Raw genomic sequence first — 16,457 nt, 5'->3', positions numbered from 1 at the left:
TCCTAGGTTTGAGGAGTTCCTCCATCGGAAATGGTCTTCAGAGAAGCGTTTTGGTCTGGAGGGATGTGAAGTGCTGATCCCAGCCTTAAAGACCATTATTGATAAGTCAAGTGAGAAGGGAGTGGATTATGTGATCATGGGAATGCCCCACAGGTAACCTTGCCTCTTAGCCATGGTGCTGCCTGGTGCGGGTAGAAGGTGGGAGGATGCTGCTGGGGTTTGGTAATGGAGGCCACACTGGTTTCTACCATCACCAAATTGATCTTGGTTGGTGATGAATCTCAGCTGGAGAGGTCAGGCCTTGGCTGCTCTCTGGCCATCAGGATTTTTCCAGCTTCTTTGTAAATTCGTCTGGAGAGGGGTGGTGGCTTGAGGTCAGAGCTGGAATCATGCTGGAATCCCAGCACCTACCCACTCTGGGGCATCTCAGCAAGTACGTAGGATGTGGTGTTGGCCAAACCATCCCTGTGCTGAGGGATCTTCAGACTCCTCCTGGGGAGTCTCCGTATCTGGGTGACCCCACAGCCATGTCAGGAGGTGTGGCCTGTGGCAGTGGGGGTTGTAGATCACCATCAGCACTCAATGGCTGTCAGCAGTGGCCTTGCTTTTGCAGGGGACGCCTGAATGTTCTTGCCAACGTGATCAGGAAGGAGCTGGAGCAGATCTTCTGCCAGTTTGACTCCAAGCTGGAGGCTGCTGATGAGGTGAGCTTCTCTCCTGCCTGCAGCAGGCTGCTGCTGCCTGTCCCTGAGCAGTCCCCAAGGGCTGTGGCTGGATTGTGCCACTGCTTCTGGTGTCAGTGGCACCAGTGTTGCACGGATTTTCATGTTGCAAGCACACGTGGGTGATGGGAGCCTTTGTAGTGGTGCCAGTGCTAGTCTGGCCCTGCCTGTGCTGGGGGTGACATGTGCCATTGTCTCCAGCACAAACCTGGCTGTTTTCAGCTCTCTAGGGTGGTTGCTGAGAGGTGGCCAGGAGCAGAAGTTTATTTGTCCCCCTGGTCCCCAGGGGTTCTAAAGCAGCTCGAAAAGCAGCTCTGTCACTGCAATAAACTCATGCTCCAAAGCTTCAGCATCATAAGCTGGGATGATTTGGCTTTTGGGAAGCTGGGCTGGGCTGGTTTGATCCTGCCATGACCTTCAGTGGGATTTCAAGGTGAGAAAGCAGCAGCCTGGGGCCTCGAGGTGCCCTGATGGGCTACCTGGCAGCATATTGGGAATGGTGCCATGGATGGCCATGCTGCTGCAGTGTGGGTAGAGCTCAGGCAAATGTTACCTCTTATTCAGGGTCTTTGCCCAACCCACCACACTTGCTTCATCCCCCACACCTTCAGCTGTGTTTAGATGGGCTGAGTGCATGTCTGAAGTTGGTGGTGGTTTGGCACCTGGAACAGGCTTTCCTGGGTGCCAGTTCAGCTCCTGCAGCGAGTGCCTGCTGTGCTGTGGCAGTGCCTCCAAAAAATGCCCCCCTCTTCCAGCCTTGGGGTCAGCACTCCTGTGTCTCCTTCCACGCCCCAAAAGCCGCTCCTGCTCCTGGGGTGACTCTCTTGTCCCCTCCACCAGGGCTCTGGTGACGTGAAGTACCACCTGGGAATGTACCACCGGCGGATTAACCGCGTCACTGACAGGAACATCACCCTTTCCTTGGTGGCAAATCCTTCTCACTTGGAAGCAGCTGATCCCGTTGTTCAAGGCAAGACTAAGGCAGAGCAGTTTTACTGTGGGGACACGGAGGGGAAGAAGGTGAGTACTGCTCAGGTGTGTGTAGTGACGTGGTCTAGGCTGGATGGATTTTGGTGGAGATAGGCTGGTGGGAAAGTGAAGTAACTTATCTGCTTTCTGTATGATGTGCCCCTTCCCCTGCTGTCACCCTGACTTTGCTCCCCTATCCTTCCCTTTTGTTTTTGGAGATAACTTTGGGAGGGGCTTGCCCACCCTAGGCTCCTACTGCTGCTTTCTTCATCTCTGAACTGAGCTGGGCTGTGGGCACAGCAAATGCACAACCCCTGACTGGAAGACAGGGAATGAGGGGAACCCCAAGGCAATCCAAGCACCACACCTTGGAGGGCTTGGCAGCAGGATCTCAGTGTGACTAGAGATAACCATTCCTGGGACTGGGAAAGCTGGAACTGGCAACAGAAGGCAGTTCTCCACACCCCGGTGGGAAGGGGCTGTGGGGAGCTGTTTGCTGTGTGATTCATTGCAGACCTGTCTCCAATCCCAAGAAGTGGAAGAGTGAGATCCAAAGTGCTTCCCTCCCTCCTACACCCCAAGCGCTGGATATAAATAGACTGATCCTGTCCTCGCCTGGCAGGCGCTGTCCTTAGCCAGCCCCTGGGATGGTGACAAAATAACGTCAGTGGCTGTGAAGCTCCTGGGCCTGCTGCTGCCCCTGGGGCTTCTGGGCTGAAAGTGTGAAAGAGCAGGGTTTCTTCTCTTCTTCCCCCAGTGAGAAAAAGGCTTTGCTTTGGGGTGTATGTGTTTGGGAATGGGACTTGTTGCCTAGCTGGGGCATACCAGGTGTTTTGCTGTCTGCTCAGGGTGCCCCAAGTGTGCTGCCCTTGCTGCAGGGGCCTGGTGGCCACAGTCTCTCCCCAGTGGTGTGTCAGCCATGGCTGACTCCCCTCCCATCCCCTGGGAAAGCACTGGATGTGTTGATGAGCTGCTCTGTGTCCTTTCTGGGATGCTGAAAGCTCCCCATGGGGAGGAGAGCTGGGCCCTTTCCTGGTGGTGCCCTGCTCTCTGTCCCTGATGACCGCCACGGCTTCCCCTCTCCCAGGTGATGTCCATCCTCCTGCATGGAGATGCTGCATTTGCAGGGCAGGGCATTGTGTACGAGACGTTTCACCTGAGCGACCTTCCCTCCTACACCACCCACGGCACTGTCCACGTTGTGGTCAACAACCAGGTGAGGAGCAAATACCCTCTGCCTGTGGGTCCCTGGCAGAGCTGTCACTGCAGGCTCTGGGGCAGGGAGTAGCTGGAGCCAGCAGCACCAGTGTTCATGGCAGGAGCCCTAACCTGGGGTCAGCAGGGGGTATTTCTCATCCAGCTGCTCAACAGCAGCAGCTTTTGAGCCCACTCTGGTGCAGAGGTGATACAACCTGATGCTCAATGTGCGAGGTCTGACAGGGCCGATCCTGTCTACTGCCACAGGAACCAGAGGTGTTTCACTGGGACCAGCCTGTCCCCCACAGCTGCAGCAGGTATCAGGATGTGCCACTGTGTCCAGACACAGGAGACAGGCAGGTTATGCATCCGCAGCCCAGCTGCAGCAGCTGAAACTGTGCGGACAGTTTCCCGGGACAGCAAAGCGCAGCTGCCTCACGCTGAGCCAGCTGTGCTATCAGTGTCCGAAGAAGGAGCTGCATAGCCAAGCTGTATCCCAAATGCAGTTGGTAACGCTGTGCTTGTCCTGTCTGCCCTCACTACAGATTGGCTTCACAACAGACCCGCGGATGGCGCGCTCCTCGCCGTACCCGACCGACGTCGCCCGCGTGGTCAACGCGCCCATCTTCCACGTCAACGCAGACGACCCCGAGGCCGTTGTCTACGTGTGCAATGTGGCAGCAGAGTGGCGAAGCACCTTCCACAAGGACGTGGTGGTGGATTTGGTGAGGAATGTGGGACTGGGACTCTGCCCAGGGGTGTGCTTGGGTCCCTCCTGGGCTGTTTAGGACCCTCCCTCACATGACCCAGGTAGCTCCCAAGTGCTTTTGGAGTGGTGGGTCACAAGCAGGCGTCTTTCCTCTCCTGGCAGGTTTGCTACAGGCGCAACGGGCACAATGAGATGGATGAACCTATGTTCACACAACCCCTGATGTACAAACAGATCCGGAAACAGAAGCCAGTGTTGCAGAAATACGCAGAGCTGCTGATTTCCCAGGGGGTGGTAAATCAGCCGGAGTATGAGGTACCGTCTGCGGGGCCTGAAAGGGGAAAACTGCTGGTGGCATCTCCAGGGAAAACTACTTATGTGGTTCAGACCTGGGTGTGAACCGTATGCAGGGCCCACATGGGCCTACAAGAAGCACGTTCTTGTGCTTGTAACCTAAAGGTGGCAGAGCTGTGCTGGGGCTGGGTGTGCGCTGCAGACCTGGCAGTGGTGGAGTTCAGAGCCAAGGTTCATCCTTGAACTGTGCCAGCTCTGAAAAGTGCAGGAACATCTAGTTCAAGGATCACCCTGTGATCAGTGTGGAGCAGGCCATGCAGCTCTGGGCCACTGCAGCACAGGCAGATCCCACTATGCTCAGGATTGCTGTGGCCACGCAGCTCTGGGCCACTGCAGCACAGGCATTGCTGTGGCCATGGGTATCTGGGGCAGATCCTGTCCCAGTTCTGCTGCTTTGGCAGCTCACGACGCAGAGGTTCCGCCAGCTCTGCCTGCCCTGGCACCACCTTTCAGCATCAGTAGGGTTGGACATAAGATGTCAGCTCTGAGCATAGCAGAGCCATGCCCTGAGGCACAGGGGTCGCAGCTGTGGCTGTGCTCTCTGAGGCTGGACTGTACAGCTTTGGGACTTCCTGTGGTGGGGACCACCTCTGCCCTCCAGCACTCTTGCAAGCTTACCAAGGTCCTCAGGCTCAACACCCTCATTTGGAGATCCCCGTTAATGTTCTTCTGCCTCTTGGTTCTGCCTTTCAGGAGGAAATTGCCAAGTACGATAAGATTTGTGAGGAGGCCCATGCCAGATCCAAGGATGAGAAGATCTTGCACATCAAGCACTGGCTGGACTCACCCTGGCCAGGTAAGGCACTAGCAGTGATTTGGAGGCCACAGCAAGGCACCCAGCCTCTCTAGATCCATGGCAGAGATTTTCAAGCAAGTCACCACACAGGGGAAGTTAGTGGTGCTCTTCCTGTTCCTGGTGTCCCTGCCTTTGCTTGAGGGTGTCCGTGATCTGAGGTCTTCCCACGGATCTGGCACATCTCCTGCAGCATGGTGTTTCTCCTTCTGACAGGTTTCTTCACTTTGGATGGGCAGCCCCGGAGCATGACCTGCCCTTCCACTGGCCTCAACGAAGAGGACCTGACACACATTGGCCAAGTGGCCAGCTCGGTGCCAGTGGAGGATTTCACTATCCATGGAGGTAGGAGCTTGTGAAAGCTGTGCCAGACTGGGCATTTGTTCCAGAGAGATGTGAGACAGAGCTGGGATTTTTAAGGTTCCTTCTCACCCAAACTCTTATGAGAACTTGTTCACGAGGGAGCTGTGGGTAAGGGAAGTGAACCAAGGAACAGCTCTCCTTTGGAGCTGATCCTTCCCTGCAGTCCTGATTTCCTCATCCATGATTCATCCCTCCAGAAGAGCTGTATCCATTCCTCTGCCCATGGCACTTGCAGTCTGTCAGTCCGTGGGCTGCTTGTGGAGCAAACCTGGTGTCACTGGAGCTCTGTCCCGTGCTGGCTGTGACCCAGCTCCTGTCCCGGCAGGTTTGAGCCGCATTCTGAAAACGCGCGGGGAGATGGTGAAGAACCGGACAGTGGACTGGGCCCTAGCAGAGTACATGGCATTTGGCTCCCTGCTCAAAGAGGGCATCCACATCCGCCTGAGCGGCCAGGACGTTGAGAGGGGGACATTTAGGTAAACACCTGATTTTGGAGGCTTTAAAGGCAGTTCTGGCCCTTCTGGAAGGGATCCAAAGGCTGACAATGAAGTTACTCTTCTCCTTTTCCAGCCATCGCCACCATGTCCTGCATGATCAGAACGTGGACAAGAGGACCTGTATCCCCATGAACCACCTCTGGCCCAACCAGGCTCCCTACACTGTCTGCAACAGTTCCCTGTCAGAGTACGGTGTCTTGGGTGAGTGAGTAGGCCTGTGCTCACTGCCCAGGGTGAGGCTGCTCTGGAAGGGTAACCCAACCCTCTCACTGCTCTTCCGTTCCTCAGGATTTGAGCTGGGCTTTGCCATGGCCAGTCCCAATGCCCTGGTGCTTTGGGAAGCCCAGTTTGGGGATTTCCACAACACTGCTCAATGCATCATCGACCAGTTCATCTGTCCCGGGCAGGCCAAGTGGGTCAGGCAGAATGGCATTGTCCTGCTGCTTCCCCACGGCATGGAGGGCATGGTAAGGACTCCCCTGGCTCAGCCTGGAGGTGGAACCCTGGACAGCAGTGCCACTGCTCATGATGTGGCAGTGCCTGACTTTTGAGTTCTCGTGCTTGCCTTGGCCTGCAATGACCATCCCCCTTCTTGGTGCCTGTAGGGTCCTGAGCACTCCTCTGCCCGCCCAGAGCGATTCCTGCAGATGTGCAACGATGATCCTGATGTCTTCCCTGTGAGTGGTGGCCCCCATGGTGTGGTGCTCAGCCTGGCCCTCCTTTGCTCTGGATTTGGCTCGGTGGAGGGCAGCAACACCTGTGTGGGCTTAGCACATTGGGAGCTGATGGCCTGGAGGAGGAAGGGGGCATGGGATGCCTTGGTCTCATGCTGGCCAGAGAATTTGGGGAAAGGGCCTGAACCTGGTGCCCAGGCTGCACCTCCACGGAACCTGGGGCCATGGCATAGTCCAAGGGAGAGGTGACCCTGAAAGTGGCATTAGAGGGGGTTGCTGGCCACCCCCATGGCCAGACTAAGGTGGAGGGCACAACTGTGGAGCCTCTCCCAGATCTCTGTGGGTCTCTGTGTGCTTTGGAGAGTGAGGGGAGGGAGGGAGGGGAGGGAGGACTGGGGATTACTCCTCTGCCTGCTGCTGGAGCCACAAGGCCAAGAGGTACCTTGTGTTTCCTGAAATCCCCTCACCCGTGCTGGCCAAGGCAGAAGCTGGATGACTTTGATGTGCGTCAGCTCTATGAGTGCAACTGGATCGTCGTGAACTGCTCCACTCCAGCCAACTTCTTCCACGTCCTGCGGCGCCAGATCCTCCTGCCCTTCCGCAAACCGGTCAGTGCCAGCAGCTCCGTGCCCAGCTTGGTGCCCAGGCGGGGCGCTGTGTTCCTCTGGGTGTTTCCCTGGGCTGGGATCGGGTTGGGGGCAGCTTCTTCCTGCACCTCGGACCAGTTGGCTGCTGCCCGGCCATGGTGCTCAGGACTGGCTTGGCACTTCATGTGCAGCTGCTGTCTCGTGTGGGCTGCAAGGGCTGTGACCCCTTCCCAAACTCCACGGGGAGGTCAGGGCTGTTGGAGCCAACTGCTACATAACTTCAGCCAGTTCCAGTCAGCTCCAGCCATGGGAGAGGCAGGTCCCTGGTAGCCCCTCCACCTCTTCCCCAGGGGATGTCCCAACTGGGGTGGTTGGTGCTGTCAGGAACGGGTGCCCAATCTGGCAGAGCACTGCAGCTGAGTGAGAAGCAAATCCCTGGCAGCTGCTCCCTTGCTCAGGCAGGATGGGCAGGGGAGGGCAGGCAGGTGGCTGCTCCAGCACTGGCTTGCAGGGGAGGTGTTTCTGGCAGTGCTGATTGCCTTGCTCTGCCTCTTCTCCCCCACTCCAGCTGATAATCTTCACTCCAAAGTCGCTGCTGCGCCACCCCGAAGCCCGCTCCAGCTTTGATGACATGCTGCCAGGTACAAGTAGCACGGAGCTGCCTGTGTTCCCCCCTCACCACTCCGCAGGGTGAAGGGCAGGAGCCTGTGGCCTTGGGTGAAGTCTGCCTGGCAGCAGCCTCCCCACGCTGGAGGCTGGCTGAGTGAGGCCAGGGCCTTCTCCTTGGCACACCAGAGCCTCTTTAGGGCTGAGCCTGCACCCTCAGGAAACTTGGCTCCATGATGCTTCCCCCATCAGCAGCCACTTGCGCTGGGATTTAGCAGCCCCAAGTGGCACGTGATGGTTTGCAGTGGGAGCTGTGCCTGTACCTGGGGTCACCTGGCTCTGCCTCTCAGGGTCCTGGAAGGGGCTGGCGTGGGACGTGGGTGCAGTGGCTGCTGGCACAGTGCTGTGAACTGCTGTGGCTCAGGGTGCTCTTCTCTTCCTTGGCAGGCACCCACTTCCTCCGTGTGATCCCTGACAGTGGCCCTGCAGCCCAGAACCCCGAGCAGGTGAAGCGGGTGCTGTTCTGCACTGGCAAGGTGTACTACGACCTGACCCGCGAGCGCAAGGCCCGGCAGATGGAGGCCGACGTGGCCATCACCAGGGTGGAGCAGGTGAGCAGGGTCCTGCCACGGCCATGCTGGGCTGGGGGTTCTGCAGCCCCTGAGGCCCTGCCCTGTGTCTCCTGTGACACCACTCTCTGTCCCCCGCAGCTCTCCCCGTTCCCCTTCGACCTCCTCCAGCGGGAAGCCCAGAAATACCCGGCTGCCGAGCTGGTGTGGTGCCAGGAGGAGCACAAGAACCAGGGCTACTACGACTACGTCAAACCCCGGCTTCGCACCACCATCAACCGCGCAAAGCCTGTCTGGTAAGGATGCCAGGGGTGCCGGGGAGGTTGGGAGGGGATTGGTGGCTACAGACCCTTCTCACGGCCCACCTTGTCCCTGGCAGGTATGCAGGGCGGGAGCCAGCAGCTGCCCCTGCCACTGGCAATAAGAAAACCCACCTGACAGAGCTGCAGCGGCTCCTCGACACGGCCTTCAACCTGGATGCCTTCAAGGACCTGGCCTGAGCGCCGGCGCGGCGCAGCATGCTCCTCCGTCTGTCTGTCCGTCTGTCTGTCCTTCGCTCGCCTCCCCCCCCCCCACTCAACTACAGATCTTGTCAACCCCACACTGGTGCCTGGAGTCCTTGTCTGCCTCGTGCCAGGGTGGCTCCGGTGCAGCCACCCTGGGAGCATGAGGGTCTGGGGGCTGCCTGCTGCCATGGTGGGTAAGACCCATGGCCCCCCAGACCCCTGGAATGTCTGCTCCCTGGGGCTCTTCTCTGGGGGTGTCCATACCCCCCAAGGGGGCCCAGACCCCCGGGGCTGGTCCCCACAGCCCTTCTGTGGGGGTGTCCAGCAATGAGTCGGGTTCTTCCCAGTTCCTCTCAGTCTTGGACTGTCCCGTGCAGCCCCTGCCTCTTGGAGGAGGAGCCAGGGCATCTGCAGGTGTGAGTGCTGTGCCCGTGTCTCAGCTTTGCCCGTCCTCGGGGAGCATGTTTTCCCCCTGTGTCTGCACCATCCCCCAGCTCTGAGCCCAGGGGCACACACAGGGCTGTGCTGGGTGGCGTGTCCTCTCGCTGGAGCCCCTAAGTGGGGGTCGAGGGAGGTGATCTCCCGAGCCCACCGCGTCCTCCCACAGGACGGCCTTGGGGACTGGGGGCGACGGGGCAGCCCCAGCTGGGCCTCGCTGTCGGTGTCCCCAGAGCCCACCGCCGCTTTCCGCAGCAGGTCTCTCCCGGCTGCAGGAGGGTACGGCTGCCACACCCCGCCGCACGCCCGTGCCTGCGCTGTCACGCACCGGGTCACGCACGGTGGCACCGTCCGTGCGCGCCAGCCGGTGACCGGTGCCCGCGCGTCTGGCGGTGCCGCCCGCGCGCTGCCCCCGGCGCCCCGCACGCGGGGGCGCGCATTGCCCCGCTACCCTCACCTCGCACGCGGGGGCGCGCACTCCCCGCTACCCTCACCCTGTACGCGGCTGCGCGCACTCCCCGCTACCCTCACCCTGTACACGGGGGCGCGCACTCCACGCTACCCTCACCCTGTACACGGTGGCGCCCCCTCCCCGCTACCCTCACCCTGTATACGGGGGCGCGCACTCCCCGCTACCCTCACCTCGCACGCGGGGGCGCGCATTCCCCCCCCTGCCCTCGCTCCGCACGCGGGGGCGCGCACTCCCCCGCAGCCCCGACCCTTCTTCGGCGCTCGGCTACCCGCGCCTGGCCGGGCGGGGGCGGGGCCTGCATACTGATGAGCGCGCGGCCCCATTGTGCGCGGCGGCGGCCCGGCCCCGCCCCCTCCCCGGCCGACGGGGCGGGAGACGGGCGGGGCTGGCGGTGCCCCCGCGGGCCCCCCCCGCCGTGCCGGGGGGGGGGGGGGGGGTTGCCATGGCAATGGGGGGGCCCGGCCCCGGGGCCTGTCCCTGCGGTGCCGCCGGGGAAGGAGCGGAGGGGGCTGTCACCACCGGCGAGCGGCGCCGGGGGCCGGTGGTTCCGCGGTGGCGGCTCCGGGAGCCGGGGCAGGCCCGCCGCGGGTGTTCCCCTCTCCGTGTCTTTCCTCGCGGCGACCCCGTCTCCGCCGCCCTCCCGCGGCGCCGGGAGGAACCGAAAGCGCCGGTGACCCCGCGGCCCCCTGCTGCCGGGCCCGGCTGGAAATACCCCGGGCGGCGGGGCGCGATGCCGGGCCGGGGGCCGCGTCCCTTCCCCGGGAAGTCCCCGTGGTTGCCCCCGCCCGCAGCCTCGGGGGAAGCCCCCGGCGCCCGCCGCCCCGGGGAGGTCTGAGCCGCGGTGGCCTGGTGTGGTGCGGGCCGGCCGGCGCCCCGTGCCCCCCGCGGGCCGGGCGCCGAGTGCCGGCCGCGGAGGCTGGGGGGTCGCGAAAGCCTTCGGGCTGTCCCCCCCCGCCCCGGCCTCTCCGGGGGCGGCCGCCCCTCACCCGCCGCTCCACTGCTTCCCGCAGCCCCGGTGACAGACGGTGCCGCCGTCCCGCAGTGCCCGCCGCGGCCTCGGAAGACCCAGCCCACACCCGCTGATGAGCTCCATGAACCCCATGAAACCCTCGCTGCCGCCTGCGCCCCACGGGTGGGCGCCGGGGCAGCGTCCCTCCATCCACCCATGCATCCATCGCTCCATCCGTCCATCCATCCATCCATCCATCCATCCATCCATCCATCCATCCATCCCCCCATCCCTCCCTCCATCCATCCTTCCGTCCATGCATCCATCCCCTTGTCTGTCCCTCCATCCCTTCCATTCTTCATCTCTCCATTTCCTCAATCCCTCCATCCCTCTGTCCCTCCATCCCTCTGTCCTTCATCTTCATTAATTTGTTTTTCTTTCTAGTGATGGTTCATTTGCATACGAGGCTGTTCCTTGGCAACCAAGCACCAATCAGCCGCCGGGATCCCTCTCCGTGGTAACCACTGTCTGGGGTGTCAGCAACCCCTCCCAGAGCCAGGTACCAGCAGCACCCCCGCCCCAGGCATCCCCCGCACCTGGATGCCACTGCCCCTGCCTGACCCACTGCCTCCCACTGCACCCTCCAGGTTTTTGGCAGCCCCATGGGCCCTGGGGGAAGCAGCTCCAGCACCCCACTGCTGCCTGGCATGGCAGGCACCAGCTCGGGCATGAGCTCCCCGCCATTCCTGCCACAGCAGCCCTTTGCTGAGGGGGCACCGGGGAAGGGCTATGTGCAGCCAAGTGTCTATGGGCGCAACACCTACCCCAGTGGGCCAGGCTTCGCTGCCAGGTAAGGCCAGCCCTGTGCTTTGTGGCCTGGCATGTGCCCTGCTGCAGGGCCACTGCATTGCCCTTCCTGCTTCTCTGTTCTCCAGCTACAACGGTGGCCCGAGTGGCCCCGGAGGGATGGGGCTCCCCTCGCACGCCAGCCGGGCCACTGCTGATTTCACCCAGGCAGCAGCGGCTGCTGCAGTGGCTGCTGCTGCTGCCACAGCCACGGCCACGGCCACGGCGACGGTGGCTGCGCTGCAGGAGAAACAGAGCCAGGAGCTGAGCCAGTACGGTGCGGTAAGAGCCTGGCTGTGGCAGAACTGGGGAGCTGACAGCCCCCCTGGCCTGCTGTGACCCTTGTCTCTTCGTTGCTGCAGATGGGCACAGGGCAGTCTTTCAGCAGCCAGTTCCTGCCCCATGCTGGACCCCGTGGCCCCAACAGCATGAGCCCAGCTGGCATGGCAGGTGTTGTGGCCCCTTCTGGTGTCTCCCCTGTGAGCATGAGCCCAGTGCGGGCGCCCGGGACTGGCCCCCTCTATGGTGGGCAGCGAGTGCCTCAGCACACGTACCCTGGACCTCCCCAGAGCCAGCAGCTGCCCCGCCAGGGCCTCAAGCGGGCATACTCCAACGAGGTGAGTGCTGCCTTGGGGAAGGCTAGGGCACCCCTTTTCCCGCTGGTGCTGACTCCCTGGCCCCACAGGGGTACCCAACACAGCAGTACCTCCAGGGCGGGCAGTACGCTGCAGCTGGTGCCCAGTATGCCCCCAGCGCCCCCCAGTCCTCCGCTCCGTCCCCCTCATACCCTGGCCACAGGCTGCAGCAGAGCGTGGGCCAGTACCTCTCCGCTTCAGGCAGTGCTGGACCCTATTACAAGGTACCACAGGGGAACGTGGGCAAGGGGTGGAGGTCTGGGTGTCCACCATGCCCCGGTGCCAGCCCCTGGAGACCCTCCTCCTCCCATAGCCAGCTGACCAGTTCAATGGGCAGAGCGCCAGCTTCGGCACCTACAGCCAAGCAGCCATCAACGGGGTGAGTCTGGCAGCGGGTGGGGTGGGGCTCTGCTGGCCTGGCTGGACGCTGAGGGCACATGCTGCCTCTACAGCCGGGCCGGTCACTGCCGGGGTACCCCAGCTCGCCGCTGGCCGGGAACCCCACGCCGCCCATGACACCAGGCAGCGGCATCCCCGCCTACGCATCCCCCGGTCAGGATGTCAAGTCGCCCTTCCTGGCAGACATGAAGCCCAGCGTTGCCCCCGTGCACCCGTCCCCTTCAGGTGGGTGTCCGTGATGCGGGTGAGGGGGGCACTTCGCGGAGATCGCCCCCGTGCCTCGAGCAGTACGGGGCAGGCCTCGCTTCTGACAGCTCCGTGGCCTTTGCCCCTTTAAACGGAGGGTGGGAGGGAATTCAGGGAAGAGGGCGTGACCGCTGCCGGGGTTTGGGGGCTGATTGAGCCGGGGGTGGGCTGCCTGTGACTAGGGGGAGGGGCTTGCTAAAAGGGTGTGGCCTCGGGGGCGGGGCTTTATCAGGAGCGCTGGTTTGGTGGGGGGGCTTCTGCTTTTAGGGTGGGGCTTGGGCAGGATGTGGTGTCCTGGAGGAATCTGCGGTGGGTGGGCTTCCTCCACAGGGGTGGGAGGGGGGTGGCCGCAGGGGTNNNGGTCAGCTGGGGGGGTGGCCGCAGGGGTGGGGCCCCTTCGGGTGGGAGGGGTCTCCTGCATTACACGGGGGTGGGCAGGGTCGCGCTGTGGAGGTTGGGCTCCCTGCGAGGTGGGGCATGGCCGGGGGGAAGGTGTCGGTTTCCCTGATGGCGGCGTCCCGCAGGGCCGGCCCCCGGCGAGGAGCTGCGACTGACCTTCCCGGTGCGGGACGGCGTGGTGTTGGAGCCCTTCCGCCTGCAGCACAACCTGGCTGTCAGCAACCACGTCTTCCAGCTCCGTGACTCTGTCTACAAGACCCTCATGATGAGGTGGGGATGCTGGGGGGCACCTTCTGTAGTGTCACACGGTGCTGCTCAGGGGGTGCTCTACGGCACCGTGTGCTGTGGAGTGGGGTCGTGCTGGGCAGCACAGCTGGGCGCTGCATGGCGCCGTGTGGCACGGGGGTGTGTGGCCTGGCATGGCTCGGCACGGCGCCGTCCTGCATGGCGGTGCCAAGTGTGGCTTGGCACAGCTGCACGTGCCGTGGTTCAGCGTGGTGTCACGGTGTTCGGCACGCCGTGTCACAGCGTGGTGCTGTGGGGTTGGCACGGCACGGCATGGTGGGACGTGGCGTGGCCTGGCACAGTGCTGTGGGGTTGGCGTGGCACGGCACGGTGGGACGTGGTGTGTCCTGGCACAGTGCTGTGGGGTTGGCATGGCACGGCACGGTGGGACGTGGTGTGGCCTGGCACAGTGCTGTGGGGTTGGCGTGGCACGGCACGGTGGGACGTGGCGTGGCCTGGCACGGTGCTGTGCTGCTGTTGGGGTTTGTCACAGTGCCGTGTGACTCAGTGTAACATGGACTGGCTTAGCACCGCACGGCTCTGCGTGGCTTGGAGCAGCATGGTGTGATGACACGTGGTGCTCACGTGTGGACACACCTCCTGCCCACACCCTGCCTGTCCCCAGGCCTGACCTGGAGCTGCAGTTCAAGTGCTACCACCACGAGGACCGGCAGATGAACACCAACTGGCCGGCCTCCGTGCAGGTGAGCGTCAACGCCACGCCGCTCACCATCGAGCGCGGTGACAACAAGACCTCCCACAAGCCACTCTACCTGAAGCACGTCTGCCAGCCCGGCAGAAACACTATCCAGATCACTGTCACCGCCTGCTGCTGTGTGAGTCACCAGGAGGGTACCAGGAGAGGGAGGGTGGTGGCTGGGGCCACAGCTCAGCCTCCCATCTCTCCACAGTCCCACCTGTTCGTCCTGCAGCTGGTGCATCGGCCCTCGGTGCGCTCCGTGCTGCAGGGGCTCATCAAGAAGCGCCTGCTCCCCGCCGAGCACTGCATCACCAAAAGTGAGCACTGGGGGGTTGGGAGGATGCGCTGTGGCAGGGAGGCCACAGCAGGATGGGGCGACGGTGCGGTATCGCCCAGGTGCCACCACGGTGCCACCCCCATCCCAGGGTGCTGGTTCTGACCCTTGGTGCCCCTCGCCCCCACCTTCCCAGTCAAGCGCAACTTCAGCAGTGGGACCATCCCGGGGACACCGGGGCCCAATGGTGAGGATGGCGTGGAGCAGACGGCCATCAAGGTGTCCCTCAAGTGCCCTATCACCTTCCGGAGGATCCAGCTTCCAGCCAGGGGTCACGACTGCCGGCACATACAGGTAGGGCATGGTGATGACAGAGTGCTGGGGGTATCCCCCACTCACTATCCTGCCTCCTCCCTCTCAGCTGCTGCTCTCCCCACAGTGCTTTGACCTGGAGTCATACCTGCAGCTCAACTGCGAGAGGGGCACATGGCGGTGTCCTGTCTGCAAGTGAGTGGGGTCTGCAGTGGGGCCATGCCCTGTTGTCCCTGCCTGCAGGGCATGAGTGTGGGTTTCACTCCCTGTGGGGGATGTGTTTCCTGCCCTGGGAGAGGAGTAGTTCTTTCCTTAGAGGGAGGTTCCTGTCTGGTGGGGGTTCCCTTACCTCACTCTGTTCTCACTCTGCCTGCAGTAAGACGGCCCTGCTGGAGGGGCTGGAGGTTGACCAGTACATGCTGGGCATCCTGATCTACATCCAGAAGTAAGTGCCTTCCCTTTGGCTGTCTGTCCATCCATGCCTGGTCCTGTGCCACCCCTGGAGGGCTGTGCAACCAGCTCCCCCGACCTCACCTCCCCTGTGCTCCTGCTGCCCCCAGTTCAGAGCATGAGGAGATCACCATTGACCCGACCTGCAGCTGGAAACCCGTCCCTGTCAAACCTGATGTCCACATCAAGGAGGAGCCGGAGGGGCCAGCCCTGAAGCGCTGCCGGACACTCAGTCCTGCACACATGGTGCTGCCCAACATCATGGAGATGATTGCGGCCCTGGGGCCTGGCTCTGTGCCCTTCCCGGCGTTGTCACAACCTCCAGCGGGGGCTGCCACCGACTACGGCACCCCGGGTACGGAGGGGACCCATGGGGGACAGGACTGAACCCCATCCCTGCGTGTGTGTCCCCCAATTGCCCCATTTCCTCTCACAGGTTCCAGCTTTCTGGGTCCTGGGGGCTTCCCAGAGCCTTTTGCTGCCCCTGGTGTCCCTGGCCCCTCAACGCTGAGTGACTTCACACCAGGCCCCTCCTCCATCTCCTACCAGCCCAACATCCCCGGCAGCCTTCTGGCCCCTGAGAAGCCTCCTGTGCCCCCTCTGCCTGCACAGGTCAGCTGGGCTATAGGTGGAGGGACTCCCCCCAAGCCCTCCTGTCTCACTGTGGGCGGCCGGGGGGTCCCGGGGGAGGGAGGATCTCATGGCTATGCTCTTTCCCCGCGCTCCCCAGCTTCCCCCAGCGGGACGAATGGAGCCGTCGCACCCCGCGGTGCAGACGGGGCTGCACAACACTCCCTCGGGCAGCCACCCCCGCAGCGCAGTGCTGCGGCAGCCCCTGCCGCCCCCGGCCCACGCTGCCGACCTCGTCTTCCCCCCCGCACCCAGCATGGCCGCGGCGGGCGACGGCTCCGAGGCTGCCCTCGACGTGAGTACTCGGGGGGGTGGACGAGGGTGCTGCCGCTGGCTCGGGACCCCAGCCGCTGCAGGGGGGTGGGCAGAAGCTGCGGGGAGCCGATCATCACACACTGCCGCCCCCAGCTCCTGCCCGAGCTGACGAATCCTGACGAGCTGCTCTCCTACCTGGGGCCCCCCGACCTCCCCAGCAGCAGCAACGATGACCTCCTGTCTCTCTTCGAGAATAACTGAGCCATCCTCGCCCCCCTCCCGGGGCTGGGGGGCAGCACTGTGTGCCCCTGCCCGCTGCAGAGCTGGGACCCCCCCCACAGCGGGGGCTTTCTCAAAGGGCTGCGATGGGACAGAGGGGCTGAGCCCCCCCAGAAGCACAAGGCTGTACATAGTGTAGAAACACTACTGCTCCCCCGAGACTCCCCATATTTAAAGGCAAGTGCGTCACTGCGGGGCTGCCCGTGCTCCCCTATCAATGTGCAAATGCTGCTGCCCCTTATACCGCACGGGCCTGGTGCGGGGTGCGGAGCTCAGCTCCCAGTGCCCCGCGCCGAGCTGCCCTGTCCGTCCCCGATGGCTATTAAAGGATCCTTCTGCAGG

At 62.8% G+C, this 16,457-nt stretch overlaps 2 protein-coding genes across 6 annotated transcripts in view; both read left to right on the top strand.

Moving 5' to 3' along the window:
* OGDH (oxoglutarate dehydrogenase) overlaps positions 1-8,641 on the top strand; it is a 25,459-nt gene extending 16,818 nt beyond the window's left edge. For both annotated transcript variants that reach the window (XM_041424801.1, XM_041424800.1), the window contains exons 7-23: positions 7-153; positions 614-704; positions 1,563-1,742; positions 2,779-2,907; positions 3,434-3,613; positions 3,760-3,912; positions 4,645-4,747; positions 4,961-5,089; positions 5,433-5,583; positions 5,678-5,805; positions 5,893-6,071; positions 6,210-6,281; positions 6,764-6,886; positions 7,434-7,506; positions 7,919-8,082; positions 8,182-8,336; positions 8,420-8,641. In XM_041424801.1, coding sequence (XP_041280735.1) covers positions 7-153; positions 614-704; positions 1,563-1,742; positions 2,779-2,907; positions 3,434-3,613; positions 3,760-3,912; positions 4,645-4,747; positions 4,961-5,089; positions 5,433-5,583; positions 5,678-5,805; positions 5,893-6,071; positions 6,210-6,281; positions 6,764-6,886; positions 7,434-7,506; positions 7,919-8,082; positions 8,182-8,336; positions 8,420-8,540 — 2,278 coding nt within the window. In that variant the 3' untranslated portion in view covers positions 8,541-8,641. The remainder of the gene's footprint in view (positions 1-6; positions 154-613; positions 705-1,562; positions 1,743-2,778; positions 2,908-3,433; positions 3,614-3,759; positions 3,913-4,644; positions 4,748-4,960; positions 5,090-5,432; positions 5,584-5,677; positions 5,806-5,892; positions 6,072-6,209; positions 6,282-6,763; positions 6,887-7,433; positions 7,507-7,918; positions 8,083-8,181; positions 8,337-8,419) is intronic.
* Positions 8,559-16,457, top strand: ZMIZ2 (zinc finger MIZ-type containing 2). 4 transcript variants are annotated; one of them, XM_041424804.1, is made up of 18 exons: positions 8,559-8,740; positions 10,850-10,964; positions 11,053-11,255; positions 11,341-11,533; positions 11,614-11,868; positions 11,937-12,110; positions 12,200-12,265; positions 12,339-12,510; positions 13,056-13,200; positions 13,841-14,051; positions 14,148-14,232; positions 14,386-14,543; positions 14,629-14,696; positions 14,878-14,946; positions 15,062-15,306; positions 15,388-15,563; positions 15,682-15,876; positions 15,990-16,457. In XM_041424804.1, the coding sequence occupies exons 1-18, from the start codon at positions 8,559-8,561 to the stop codon at positions 16,095-16,097; spliced, it is 2,820 nt and encodes a 939-aa protein (XP_041280738.1). In that variant the 3' UTR covers positions 16,098-16,457. The 4 variants fall into 4 exon arrangements, with proteins under 4 accessions (XP_041280738.1, XP_041280739.1, XP_041280736.1 ...); XM_041424805.1 differs by having other exon boundaries at positions 14,127-14,232; positions 15,421-15,563; XM_041424802.1 differs by having other exon boundaries at positions 14,127-14,232.

The sequence above is a fragment of the Onychostruthus taczanowskii genome, unplaced genomic scaffold (assembly GCF_017590055.1).
Source record: "Onychostruthus taczanowskii isolate IOZ18803 unplaced genomic scaffold, ASM1759005v1 scaffold84, whole genome shotgun sequence".
NCBI classification, from domain to species: domain Eukaryota; kingdom Metazoa; phylum Chordata; class Aves; order Passeriformes; family Passeridae; genus Onychostruthus; species Onychostruthus taczanowskii.
The sequence above is the reverse complement of the archived record's forward strand: the minus strand, read 5'-3'. Positions and strand labels throughout refer to the sequence as shown.